Source organism: Cherax quadricarinatus, chromosome 8, assembly GCF_038502225.1.
Source record: "Cherax quadricarinatus isolate ZL_2023a chromosome 8, ASM3850222v1, whole genome shotgun sequence".
In the NCBI taxonomy this organism is placed as follows: Eukaryota; Metazoa; Arthropoda; class Malacostraca; order Decapoda; family Parastacidae; genus Cherax; species Cherax quadricarinatus.
This window is the reverse complement of record NC_091299.1, coordinates 7634232-7648845: the sequence shown is the minus strand read 5'-3', so window position 1 is coordinate 7648845 and position 14614 is coordinate 7634232. Positions and strand designations below refer to the sequence as shown.

General features: G+C 41.4%; 1 protein-coding gene across 10 annotated transcripts in view; it reads right to left on the bottom strand.

The window, feature by feature from the left end:
• Positions 1-14614, bottom strand: part of LOC128685375 (collagen alpha-1(XVIII) chain) — an 836546-nt gene that overhangs the window by 163530 nt on the left and 658402 nt on the right. For 8 of the 10 annotated variants that reach the window (XM_070082820.1, XM_070082822.1, XM_070082821.1 and 5 more), the window contains 3 exons: positions 10657-10674; positions 6977-8056; positions 2486-2538 (listed from right to left, as the gene is read on the bottom strand). In XM_070082820.1, coding sequence (XP_069938921.1) covers positions 2486-2538; positions 6977-8056; positions 10657-10674 — 1151 coding nt within the window. The remainder of the gene's footprint in view (positions 1-2485; positions 2539-6976; positions 8057-10656; positions 10675-14614) is intronic. The other 2 variants (XM_070082828.1, XM_070082829.1) reach the window with 1 other exon arrangement.

Genomic DNA, 14614 nt, shown 5'->3' with positions numbered 1-14614 from the left:
TATTTTCTTCCTGTAGTGCCTTCCCTGTTATTCCTGCATGCTCCTCTACCTTTTCCACTACTCTCTTGTACAGTACTGTGTCAAAATCCTTCTTACAGCCCCAGTAAATGTAATATATCCATTCCTCTCTCTCCTGTCTTACATTTGTTCCCTTGTTGTAGAAGTCCAGTAGGTTTGTGGGATAGGACTTACCCTCTCTACAGCTGTGTTGGTTATGTATGAACACATTCCTTTTTTTTGTATGTGTGTGTATACTCACCTAATTGTGGTTGCAGGGGTCGAGACTCAGCGCCTGGCCCCACCTCTTCACTGAGTGCTACTAGGTCCTTTCTCTCCCTGCTCCATGAGCTTTATCATACCTATCTTAAAGCTATGTATGGTTCCTGCCTCTACTACCTCACTTGCTAGGCTATTCCACTTCCTGACAACTCTATGACTGAAGAAATACTTTCTAACATCCCTTTGACTCATCTGGGTCTTCAACTTCCAATTGTGACCCCTTGTTTCTGTGTCCCATCTCTGGAACATCCTGTCTCTGTCCACCTTGTCTATTCCACACAGTATTTTGTATGGTGCTGAAGTGTCATAGAAACATTAACTGAATTTCAATAAATGTCATAATTCCTACTACATCAAATCACCTAAAACCAATAATAATTGTTGTATGAACAATTACCCAATCCAGTGCTAGACAAGGCCCTAAAATCTGGATCTCCCTGCCTGCTTCAAGTCTCTATTTGGAGGGTGTTCCGGGGGTCAACGCCCCCACATTCTGGTCTATGACCAGGTCTCATGGTAGATCAGGGCCTGCTCAACCCAGTTGTTACTGATGGCCACATGCAATCCACAATATATATATATATATATATATATATATATATATATATATATATATATATATATATATATATATAGTTATATATAGTTATTTACTACAAGTACATGTGCAAGGTATACAGACCATAGCTGACATCAATGACATACTACTATATAGAAAGCCGCTTGTTATGCAGACCATTTCGGGCAAATTCGGTCAGTTTTGTCCCAGGATGCGACCCACACCAGTCAACTAACACCCAGGTACTCATTATTACTAATGGGTGAACATGGACAACCGGTGTAAGGAAACACATCCGATGTTTCCATCCCTTCGCCAGGAATCGAACTCGGCCCCTCACCATGTGAAGCGTGAGCAACCACAGCCCAGCTGGTCAGGTACATACTGACTTCAGGTGTCTGTCCAGCTCCCTCTTGAAGACAGACAGGAGTTTATTGGTAATCCTCCTTACGTATGCTGGGAGGCAACTGAACAATCTTGGGCCCCTGAAACTTATTTTGCCATCTCTTAGCATACTCATGGCACCTCTGCTTTTCATTGGGGGATGTTGCACCACCTGCCAAGTCTTTTGGTTTCAAAGGGAGTGATTTCCGCGTGCAGATTTAAGACTAGTTCCTCTTGGATTTTTCAGGTGTAATTTATGATGCATCTTTCTCACCTGTATTCCAAGGAGTTCAGGTCAAGGGACTTCAAACAGTCCCAGTAATTTAGGTGATTTGTTGTACTTATATGTGTAGTGAAAGTTTTCTATATATTCTCAAGCTTAGCAATTTCACCTATGCACGATAACTGTATTTATGGGTAACTGTATCTAAATAAAGTTACTAGTAGTATTCCCGCCTAGAGAACAAGTGGTTTCAAGAGGATCATCACTGGCTTCAGAAATATTGTTAAAATGCATCTCATCTCCTTAATGTAATGTAGACGCGTGTCTAACTATGTCTGTCCTCATCTAATTGTGTCCCAGTTCTTCTTCCAGTCTTCCTTCATACAACTGGTAGCACATATTGTCCCATAAGACTTGTAATTTAGGTAACTAACTATATTTTCACCACCTCTATTCAATCATGCTATAAAATTCAAGATCATTGAACCAGTTTAAATAATATATAATTATTTTGTAATTGATCATAATGGCTGTCTTCAGTAGTGTGTATTAAGTCTTATAATTAGTTGCCCGAAATGAAATGCATTGCATAATTATTGACTTTCTTTTGTTCCTACTATTTTACTCATGCATCTATGTATCTACATTATCTGTGCGGCTCAAAGAAATAAAACATGATCATTATTATTCTTGTCCATCTGCTATTATTTACAAAGGGCTTACTTTAACCTTTTTGTTTTGTTTTTTGTATATTTTAGTATTTTTTTTTATTTTTCCCACCTAAGTGGATAGTTTATTGTGCACCCCATATCCATCCTATGGACGGCAGCGCAAGAATATATGGATACACAAAAGGCCCACGAACTAGGCCCCAAAAGTGTTAGAGGTTTACAGAGAAAATGGCTAACTTACGTTTTCTTTATATTTTAAGGTGTCAGAGAAAATGGTACATAACACATTACTGGGGAACAATAATAAAGCATGGTCACCTGTTGCAAAGGATTCCAGGCACACACACACACACACAATAGGTTACTCACCCTGGGCCCTCTCTCCCCCTTCTCGCCTTTCTCTCCAGGAAGACTGAAGTCCTCTGTTGTTGGAATAGAGTAAAAATCAGTGCATATAAACAAATAATTTTGTAATTATTTTTATGGAGAGGATATGCTGTGATATTTTAAGTTTAAATACACATGAAGAATATAAATGACAGTACCGGGGATGGAATAACTCACAAGACCAAAAACTGGATAACGGAACTGGATCATCATAAAGTGAAGACGACAAGGCTGTGAGACAGTGGAGACAAGGCAGCAAGATGGAAGACGACAAGGCAGTAAGACAGTAAAGACAAGAGAGCAAGATGGAAGACAAGACAGTAAGACGGTGAAGACAAGGCAGCAAGATGGAAGACGACAAGGCAGTAAGACAGTGAAGACAAGGCAGCAAGATGGAAAACGACAAGGCAGTAAGACAAGGGAGGAAGATGGAAGACGACATGGCAGGGAGACAGTAGAGACAAGGCAGCAAGAAGGAAGACGACAAGGTAGTAAGACAGTGAAGACAAGGCAGCAAGATGGAGGACAACAAGGCAGTAAGACAGTGAAGCCAAGGCAGCAAGATGGAAAACGACAAGGAAGTAAGGCAAGGGAGCAAGATGGAAGACGATAAGACAGTAAGAGTGAAGACAAGGCAGCAAGATGGAAAACGACAAGGCAGTAAGGCAAGGGAGCAAGATGGAAGACGACAAGACAGTAAGACTGAAGACAAGGGAGCAAGATGGAAGACGACAAGGCAGTAAGACAGTGAAGACAAGGGAGCAAGATGGTAGACAAGACAGTAGGACAGTGAAGTCAAGGCAGCAAGATGGAAGACGACAAGGCAGTAAGACACGGAAGATTACAGGACAGTAAGACAGAAAAGATGGTAAGGTAGTGAGACAGGGAAGACAAAGCACTGATACAGGTAAGACGGCAATACAGTAAAGGCAACAAATCAATGAAACAGTGAGGACAAGGCAACAAAACAGTGAAGATTAGGTAAGATTTGCCAGGAAACAGGACAAGTGCTTTCTGATGCAAGTCTCAGTCATATGATGACCCGCCACTGGAGCTTTTGATCATTTGACAGAGGCCTTCCACTGACTTACCTGTCCATCCCTTTAAAAAATAAAGGAAGTGAGACAGGGAAGACGGCCAGGCTGTGAGGCAGTGACGACGGCAAATATTAAGTCGGGTGTGTTCCTAAGACGTGTCAAGTGAACTGGGAGAGATAAGCATCTTACAGAAAGGAAGCCGGGGACTAAGATTCTTACTTGAGATTTTGTATACAATATTAGAGCCGATTCAACAAGACGGTAATTTGTAAAAGCTCGAGCAGGGAAAGACTTACAAATTCAGATCTTAAAATTTCGAACAAGACTAATACCCCCAGCAAAAAAAAAAAAATAGTATGTTGTTCAGTATCTGGCACTCATTAGTTTATCTTTATAATGCACCCCACATCCAACGTCCAAGTTTTGATATATATGCAGTTTATAGATGTAATGAACTAGGTGCTTGTATCCGGTTAGTCGTAATGAGTTGTTTATGTATGCTTGAATTCAGTCACAAAAATATTTTGTTTTGTATTATTTACATCAACTTGTACTTTAGGAAGGTATGGTTGAATTTAGACAAATTTAAGTGGTTAAGAATTATTGAGAACAGGCAGTCTCGACACAAGTGTGTAGATATACTGTGTGAACCACGCTGTGAACCTTACTGTGTGAGCTTCACTGAACCTCACTGTGTGAGCCTCACTCTGAACCTTACTGTGTGAGCGCCACTGTACCTCACTGTGTGAACCTCACTCTGAACCTTACTGTGTGAGCTTCACTGTACCTCACTGTGTGAGCCTCACTCTGAACCTTACTGTGTGAGCTTCACTGTACCTCACTGTGAGCCTCACTCTGAACCTTACTGTGTGAGCTTCACTGTACCTCACTGTGAGCCTCACTCTGAACCTTACTGTGTGAGCGTCACTGTACCTCACTGTGTGAGCCTCACTCTGAACCTTACTGTGTGAGCTTCACTGTACCTCACTGTGTGAGCCTCACTCTGAACCTTACTGTGTGAGCTTCACTGTACCTCACTGTGTGAGCCTCACTCTGAACCTTACTGTGTGAGCGTCACTGTACCTCACTGTGTGAGCCTCACTCTGAACCTTACTGTGTGAGCTTCACTGTACCTCACTGTGTGAGCCTCACTCTGAACCTTACTGTGTGAGCTTCACTGTACCTCACTGTGTGAGCCTCACTCTGAACCTTACACTGTGAGCTTCACTGAACCTCACTGTGTGAACCTCACTGTGTGAGCCTCACTGTGTGAACCTCAGTACTCACCTATTTGTACTCACCTATTTGTGGTTGCAGGGGTCGAGTCCTAGCTCCTGGCCCCGCCTCTTCACCGGTTGCTACTAGACCCTCTCTCTCCCCGCTCCATGAGCTTTATCAAACCTCGTCTTAAAACTGTGTATGGTTCCTGCCTCCACTACGTCATTTTCTAGGCTATTCCACTGCCTTACAACTCTATGACTGAAGAAATACTTCCTATCTCTCTGACTCATTTGTGTCTTCAACTTCCAATTGTGGCCTCTTGTTTCTGTGTCCCCTCCCTGGAACATCCTGTCCTTGTCCACCTTGTCTATTCCACGCAGTATTTTATATGTCGTTATCATGTCTCCCCTGACCCTCCTGTCCTCCAGTGTCGTCAGGCCGATTTCCCTTAATCTTTCTTCATAGGACATTCCCCTTAGCTCTGGGACTAACCTTGTTGCAAACCTTTGTACTTTCTCTAGTTTCTTGACGTGCTTTATCAAGTGCGGGTTCCAAACAGGTGCTGCATACTCCAGTATGGGCCTGACATACACGGTGTACAGTGTCTTGAATGATTCCTTACTAAGGTGTCGGAATGCTGTTCTCAGGTTTGCCAGGCGCCCATATGCTGCAGCAGTTATCTGATTGATGTGTGCTTCCGGAGACATGCTCGGTGTTATACTCACCCCAAGATCTTTCTCCTTGAGTGAGGTTTGCAGTCTTTGGCCACCTAGCCTATACTCTGTCTGTGGTCTTCTGTGCCCTTCCCCTATCTTCAGTGTAAGCGTCGCTGTGTGAATCACAGTGTGAACACTGTGAACCTCATTGTGTGAACCTCAGTGTGAACCTCACTGTGTGAACCTCACTGTGTGAACCTCACTGTGTGACCCCTCATTGTGTGAACCTCATAAGGTAAAAGACAATATTTAGGAAATATAATAAATATTAAATTTATTCATTATTACTCGCCTGGCTGATATTAATCAGACGAGTAATGTTTGATAATGTTGAGTAATCTTTGTCTGCATAAATAACTCGGTATGACTGTAACCATATATAAATACGTAAAGAATAAAAGGCACAATACTGTGACTGGAACAATACACAAATAACCCGCACATAGGAGAGAGGAGCTTATGACGACGTTTGGGTCCGACTTGAACCATTAACTAGTCACACAGAAACACGGAGGGAAGAGAGCCTAGTATATATACAAGTGGGGGGAGGTGCGGGAGTAAAACGAGAGGAGGTACTAGTACAATGGTTGAAGTAGTGGTAGAGGTAGTAGTAGTAGTAGTGGTGGTGGTGGTACTAATAGTAAAGCAGTGCAACAGTGGCAGAGGTGGCAATAAGAAGTGAGTAGTGGTAGTGACAGAGGCAGAAATTGGGGTGTTAGTGAAGCTGCAGTAGTAGTAGTAATAGTAGTGGAGGTAGTCTAAGAACAAGAGAAAAAAAAGAAAAAGGAGTACTGCAGGAGAGCTAATGGTTCTAGAGTGTAGGACAAAACCCAAGGGAGATAACTCATAAGACAGAACCCACCTAGGCAGAAGAAAGGAAAAACAAAGGAAATATAGGAAACGGGGGAAGGGTGATAAAGATCATGTCAAGTCACGAGTATTTGGAAATTTGGAGCATCTGACAATGTAATGAGAAAGGAAGGTATCTACAAAGACGAAGCCAGGACTAAGATTCATATTAGGAAAGTTGTATGTAAGGGATGCTTCAACAAGACGGCGTCCGCGAAGCCTAGAAGGATTGACAGTTTTGGCAGAGGACCAGTTAATAGGATGACTGCGATCTCTAACATGACAGAAAAGAGCATTACTGTCGGCAGGTCTAACACTTTTTTTCTGCTCTTGTCCTCTCCAATATTTTGGAGAGAACAAGAGAAGCAGAAAATGGAGTAGACTCTGAAAGCATTAGTAGCAGATGTACGAACTAGATTATTTAGTAGTCTCCTCATCTTCCACTGACTTGGACTTTCATACTGCCTTATCCTTTTTACTCATTCATGGCTTTAGAATGATCTATGACAGACAAAAAAAAAAATGCAGTCCAACTTTTTTTTCCAGTTTGTGGTCTTGTGATGATTAAATACTTATAATTTAGGAACTATATAAAAATACATTAAATAACCCACTCCTGTTAGATGATGACTATATCCTTCTCAACTAACCATTGATTATCTCACTCCTATGGAGATAACTAATGCCATGATCGGTGGATGTCGCTGGTTGACGCGTAGGAAGGGCTGTGCTAGGGGTTGGGGCAGGAGCAAACCTAATCTTTATGGTGGTAATGTCTGTGGGATTAGGATGGGCTGTTGAGACTGTGGGGTTAGGAAGGACTGTTGAAGATATGGGGTTAGGATGGTCAGTCGATAAGGATACAGGATTAGGAAGCACTGTTAAAGAGTCTGTAGGGTTAGGATTGGCTGCTGAAAAGCCTGGAGGATTAGAAGGGAGTGTCAGGGAAGTTGTGGGACCAGGTGGAACTGCTGAGGAATCTGTTGTAGTAATGGAGTTAGTTAACGTCCCTGTAGTGGTGGTGGGAGTGTCTGTGGAGGTGAATGTAGTGGTTCTGGTGGTGGATGTGGATGTGGATGTAATGGCTGTGGTGGTTGAGGGTGTTGGGGAGGTGATAGTGGTGTTTGTGAAAGGCGGTATATCGAACAACTCATAGTTCTCGTCGTAGGTTTCGAGTTCTCTCGAGGAGACGAAGCCCAGGTCATCGTCAGGTTCCTCTCCCGACCCAACTAAAACGTAGTCCTCGTGGAGGGTGAGTGCAGGCAGCTGATCGTAGCTATCATAGTCGTAGTTGTAGTTGTAGTTATAATCTTGAATGGAGCAGTCGGTGCTGACCCCTGGAGGGAAAACCACTTGACCTTGGTGGTACCTGAGGCAGGGCTGCTGATGGCTGTAAGGCAGTTCCCGGCAGGTGAACGTGTCTTCAGGCCACCTCAGGTAATACTTTTCCATGATTTGTAGACACTGGTTTATTGCAGAATCGCAGACCTCCCTACAAGGTGGTAGCGGCTTGGTGAGGCCTGGGGCACAAGGGGGAGCCAGCAACCCACATACCACAAAGCGGAACTCGTGACTGCAGTTGATGGTGTGGATTTGATGCCAGAACTGAGAGGCGATGGGTTCCGCTTCTCGTGGACCCTGACCCAATAAATTAGGAAAGATGGCCTGCGTCCACTCCACGGTGCTGCACGCCCACACGCCCACGTCCTGACAGTGATCTGTGGTGCATACTGACCCGTACCACACCACAGATAAACCTTTCTTTATTATAGACATACTGTTAAACCTTAAGAAGTGTCTTTTATCACAAGGAATAACTTAATGTTCTTTTGTTAACAATGTATAATTACAGACTAAGCACTGATTTGAGCAAAATAATGCAAATATCAAATATATATCAGTACAGCAAAATAAATCTTTGAATGTTGCATTGTGCATATGTCTTTATCTACATAAACCAATCTACACTGAATAGCGAAAACAAAATTATTATATATAAACAACTTATTAATACTTGTAATGACGTAATTTCCATACATCAAACAAAATGTTACTAACTTCTATTAATTAGTTTGGTTAATGACTACTGAGAATGCATCACGATACAAGTTACAAATACAGTTGCAACACTACTATCGTTATTACTGCAACACTACCAGCGACAGCATTACAACACCTGTGATTGTTATTACAAACTGAGCAGCAACTGTTAGGTTCATTCTGAGGGCAGCGCTTGTTAGGGCCAGCTGGCCTGATTAAGTGCGATGGTGTGCAAGCTGTCGTTCAGAACTAGCGAACTCCTTCCTCCTATTCTTGTGAGCGAGAGTGTAGCAGCGGCGTGGGGCTGGCTGTGAGGGGACCTTTCCTGTGCCCTCTAGTATCATTGTGTTTTCAGCAAAGACATACTGATGATACCAGATGTTAAACACGTGTGTGATTACCTGTTTGTAGCTACGGGAGCAGAGCTACGCTCGTGGTGTCCCGTCTTCAATGTGTATGTGTGTGTGTGGTGTGTGTGTGTGTGTGTGTGTGTGTGTGTGTGTGTGTGTGCGTGTGTGCGTGTGTGTGTGTGTGTGTGTGTGTGTGTGTGTGTGTGTGTGTGTGTGTGTGTGTGTGTGTGTGGTGGTGTGGTGTGGTGTGGTGTGTATGTGTGTGTGTGTGTGTGTGTGTGTGTGTGTGTGCGTGTGTGTGTGTGTGTGTGTGTGTGTGTGTGTGGTGTGTGTGTATGTGTGTGTGTGTGTGTGTGTGTGTGTGTGTGTGTTCACCTAGTTGTGGTTGCTGGGGTCGAGTCACAGCTCCTGGCCCCGCCTCTTCAACTGGTCGTTACTCAGTCACTCTTTCCGCTCCGTGAGCTTTATCATACCTCTTCTTAAAGCTATGTATGGATCCTGCCTCTACTACATCACTACCCAGGCTATTCCACTTCCTGACAACTCTGTGACTGAAGAAATACTTCGTAACATTCCTATGACTCATCTGAGTCTTCAACTTCCAAATGTGACCCATTGTTGCTATGTCCCATCTCTGGAACATCCTGTCTCTGTCCACCTTGTCTATACCTCTCAGTATTTTATATGTCGTTATTACATCCCCCCTATCTCTCCTGTCTTCCAGTGTCGTCAGGTTGATTTCCCTTAACCTCTCCTCGTAGGACATACCCCTTAGCTCCGGGATTAGTCTTCTTGCAAACCTTTGCATTTTCTCTAGTTTCCTTACATGCTTGGCTAGGTGAGGGTTCCAAATTGGTGCTGCATATTCCAATACGGACCTAACGTACACAGTGTACAGGGTCTTGAATTAGTCCTTATTTAGATGTCGGAATGCTGTTCTTAGGTTTGTGTGCGTGTGTGTGTGTGTGTGTGTGTGTGTGTGTGTGTGTGTGTGTGTGTGTGTGTGTGTGTGTGTGTGTGTGTGTGTGTGTGTGTGTGTTACACAATGTACTTTTCATTGTGAATGCTGAGTGATGTCTATAATATGAAGCAAACGGAAAGGTAATGTAAAAGTTGCAGGTTGTTAAGGAAGGAGAGTGTATGGGGAAGTATCAGAAGAGATGAAGGGAACTTGGGTTGGGATAGATTTAGGGAAGGAAGCGATATTTCAAGGGAGGGAGGGAGAGTAAGAGGAAGGGGAACACTCTAAGATTCAGACTCACCTTTTAAAGCCAAGTTCATTCAAGAGATATCAATAATGACCTGCAAACACATGGCATCCAAACAGCAGTACGTCAACAGCCTTCATGCTCAGCTTGTGTTAACCTCGGTATAACTAGTGAAGAAACAAGATACCGGTGCCAATAACAATACTAGTAACGAATGAAGTGTGCCGAAGACGTTCTCGGTGTCAAGTAGAAGAATTGTCATGATGCACAAATACTCTCTGGATATTCCCACGCATGCACTCGACGGATACAAGGCACATCACACTCGCTACTACTAGTACTGTTTAGTGGCACCAGCTCCAGGTTATTACAGTGTTTTTGATGTGAAAAAGCTATCAAAGATTCAGCTATGCATTTCTAAAGAGAAGCGGAGCAAACAGCACTCCAGCAGGCCTGATCTACATTGTCATCCAGGAGTGGGTCATTCACTGGCATGTTATCACACGGTCACTCGTCTTTATGCAGTACTATCTACACACCATTCCTTTAAGTTATATGCAGCAACACTATCCACACTTTAGCTCAAACAAGAGTATTTTTTTAAGACTACGGTGAAACATTATCTAATGATGCACTGATGGATGATGATACCATCACCAAGACCTCTGGATTATTTTAGTTTTGTGTGGATCGTCAGTTAGTTTGTAGCTGGGAGAGGCAGCTCAGTCCTACCTTTCCGTCGCTTGGATCCTTGTGGGTAAATGGGGCAGAAGAGAGGAAATTAACCATTATACTGGGTAACAAAATAGAAACAAATACAAATTATTCTGGTCACACTATTACCGGCTCTCCTGAAACAATTACGATTAAACTGTGACTAGGTTAATAACTTACATTATATATATTATTATTATTATTATTATTATTATTATTATTAACACATCGCCTGATTCCCACCAAAGCAGGGTGGCCCAAAAAAGAAAAACTTTCATCATTCACTCCATCACTGTCTTGCCAGAAGGGTGCTTTACACTACAGTTATAAAACTACAACATTAACACCCCTCCTTCAGAGTGCAGGCACTGTACTTCCCATCTCCAGGACTCAAGTCCGGCCTGCCGGTTTCCCTGAACCCCTTCATAAATGTTACCTTGCTTACACTCCAACAGCGCGTCAAGTCCTAGAAACCATTTGTCTCTATTCTCTCCTGTCTAACACGCTCACGCACGCTTGCAGGAAATCCAAGTCCCTCGCACACAAAACCTCCTTTATCTCGTCCCTCCAACCTTTCCTAGGCCGACCCCTACCCCGCCTTCCCTCCACTACAAAACTGTATACTCTCGAAGTCATTCTATTTCGTTCCATCCTCTCTACATGTCCAAACCATCTCAATAACCCCTACTCAGCCCTCTGGATAATAGTTTTGGTAATCTCACACCTCCTCCTAATCTACAAACTATGGATTCTCTGCATTATATTTACATCACACATTGCCCTCAGACATGACATCTCCACTGCCTCCAGCCTTCTCCTTGTTAAAACATTCACAACCCATGTTTCACACCCATACAAGAGCACTGATATAACTATACTCTCATACATTCTCCTCTTTGCTTTCATGGATAAAGTTCTTGTCTCTACGGACTCCTGAGTGCACCACTCACCCTTTTCCCCTCATCAATTCTATGATTCACCTCATCCTTCATAGACCCATCTGCTGACACGTCCACTCCCAAATATATGAACACATTCACCTCCTCCATACTCTCTCCCTCCGATCTGATATTCAATCTTCCATTACCTATTTTTTTTTTGTTATCCTTATTACCTTCCTCTTTCATATATTCACTTTTAACTTCCTTCTTTTGCACAGCCTACCAAACTCATCAACCAACCTCTCCAACTTCTCTTCAGAATCTCCCAAAAGCACAGTGTCATCAGCAAAGAGCAACTGTGACAATTCCCACTATGTGTTAGATTCTTTATCTTTTAACCCCACACCTATTGCCAACACCCGAGCATTCACTTCTCTTACTATTCCATCTGTAAATATATTGAACAATCATGGTGACATCACACATCCCTGTCTAAGGCCTACTTTTACTGGGAAATAATCTCCCTCTCACCTCACTATCCTCATAAAGACTCTTCACTGCTTTCAATAACCTACCTCCTATTCCATACATTTGCAACATCTGCCACACTGCCCCACCCCTATCCACCCTATCATATATCTTTTTCCAATCCATAAATGCCACAAAAACCTTTTTACCCTTATCTAAATACTGTTCACTTATGTGTATTCGCAGTTTGTTACTGATTAAATACCACTTGTTCGTGGTTATAATAATATATGTTCTGCTTGTGGAGACTAGTACACCAAACGGAGAGTAGAATAAAATTAGTTCTGAGGAAATCACACCATCGTATGTCCTGGCAACATGAAGCAAGCCTAGTTCGCTAGGCTCATATTGTTTGTAGGATTAAATGGTACAGGGGTTTAGATTATTATTATTATAATCAAGGGGGAAACGCTAAACCCGTAGGATTATACAGCGCCTGGGGGGGGGGGGATGTGGAAGGCATTCAGGCTTAATTCGGGGAACTGGAGCACTGATCCAATTCCCTAAATCAAGATCCCCTCATCAACTTCAAGGAACCTTCCCTGAGGGGACAGGGGTTTAGAGCGTTGTGAATTTTCGCTGTCTTCCCACTAGGCGGGCTACAACAACACAGGTTCGATCCCCCGACTAGCCGGAGTTTGTTATTCATTAAATACCACTTGTTTTTGGCTACAATAATATATATATATATATATATATATAATATATATATATATATATATATATATATATATATATATATATTTTTTTTTTTTTTTTTTTTCAACAAGTCGGCCGTCTCCCACCGAGGTAGGGTGACCCAAAAAAAGAAAGAAAATCCCCAAAAAGAAAATACTTTCATCATCATTCAACACTTTCACCACACTTGCACATTATCACTGTTTTTGCAGAGGTGCTCAGAATACAACAGTCTAGAAAAATACACACATAAAGATACACAACATATCCCTCCAAACTGCCAATATCCCAAACCCCTCCTTTAAATAGCAACTCTTATCTTGCCATATAGGACAAGTGAAAATTTGTGTATGCAATAATTTCGCCAAAATCATTCTGAACCTAACGAAAAAAATATATTTCACTGTGTTTGTTTAGTATTAAATTATTGTAAAGAAATCTAAAATATATTTAGCTGGGTTAGGCTAAAATAAATTGCGCTTGTTATAATAAGGTTAGGTAAGTTTTCTAAGTTCATTTTGGTGCAAAATTATAAATTTTTACATTAACATTAATGAAAAAAATATATCATTAAACGTATAAGAGAAAATTTTAGAAAGGACTTAATTTTAAATGAGTTCTTGCTAAATGACCAGTTTTACATATTCGGCACGACATATATATATATATATATATATATATATATATATATATATATATATATATATATATATATATATATATATATATATATATATATATATATATATATATATATATATATATATATATATATATATATATATATCGCAGACAAGGTTCTTAACAATGCAAGACCAGTCATGGGAGGCTGGAAATCTTTAGCTCAGTATTTAAACACTTCTCAGTGTGTCATCAGGAGCTATGCAAAGTTCCTAGGCAACAAGTGAAGGAGTGAGGGGAAGTTTCCTCAGAGTAGCGCATGCGGGTTTGTCACCTGCCGCAGCCTCTCTCGGAATATATATGAATATCTAAATAGCAATGCTCTTCTTGCCGAATAAGGCAAGCTAAAATTTGTGTATACAATAACTTCGCAAAAATCATTCTGAAACCAATGAATATTTTATTGTCTCTGTTTATTATTAAATTACTGTAAACTTACCTAAAATATATTTACTTGGATTAGGCTAAATTAAACTGCGCTTGTTATAATAAGGTTAGGTAAGTTTTCTAACGTTCTTTTGGTACAAAATTATTATATTTACATTAACATAACTTAATATATCTTTAAATGTATAAGAGAACATTTTAGAAAGGCCTTAATTGCCTTAATTTTAAATAAGTTCTTGCTAACTGACCAGTTTTATCTATTCGGCATGACATATACATATATATATACATACATATATATATATATATATATATATATATATATATATATATATATATATATATATATATGTATATATATGTATATGTAATCATATTAAACAATTAAGGAATTGCGAGGAATCAAAGGAAAATCGGAAAACATGTATATTATTTCATGCTGCCATTGATATTGTCTCTGTTGTCTTGTTTCTGTTCCATCCCTTCTGCCTACTTCTCTTCCTTCTGCTGCTTGTTTATGTTCCTTTTCCTGATGCCTATTTCTCTGCCTTCCCATGTTATTCAAAACTTACCTGAAGGATGTTTTCGGGGTCTGCGCCCCAGCCACCCGGTCCCATTCCCAGCTTCCTTGTGGTTCACGGACTAGGTTACTGCCGGACGCACACACTCCAGGATATATATGAATCACTGCCCGGCTGTGATTCCTACGTTTGAACCTAGTCAGGTCCCTACTGAAGACAGCCAGGGGTCTATTGATGATTCCCTTATGTATAGTGGCAGGCCCTTTACCTCTGATGTACATTTGATGAGTTCCGAGTTTT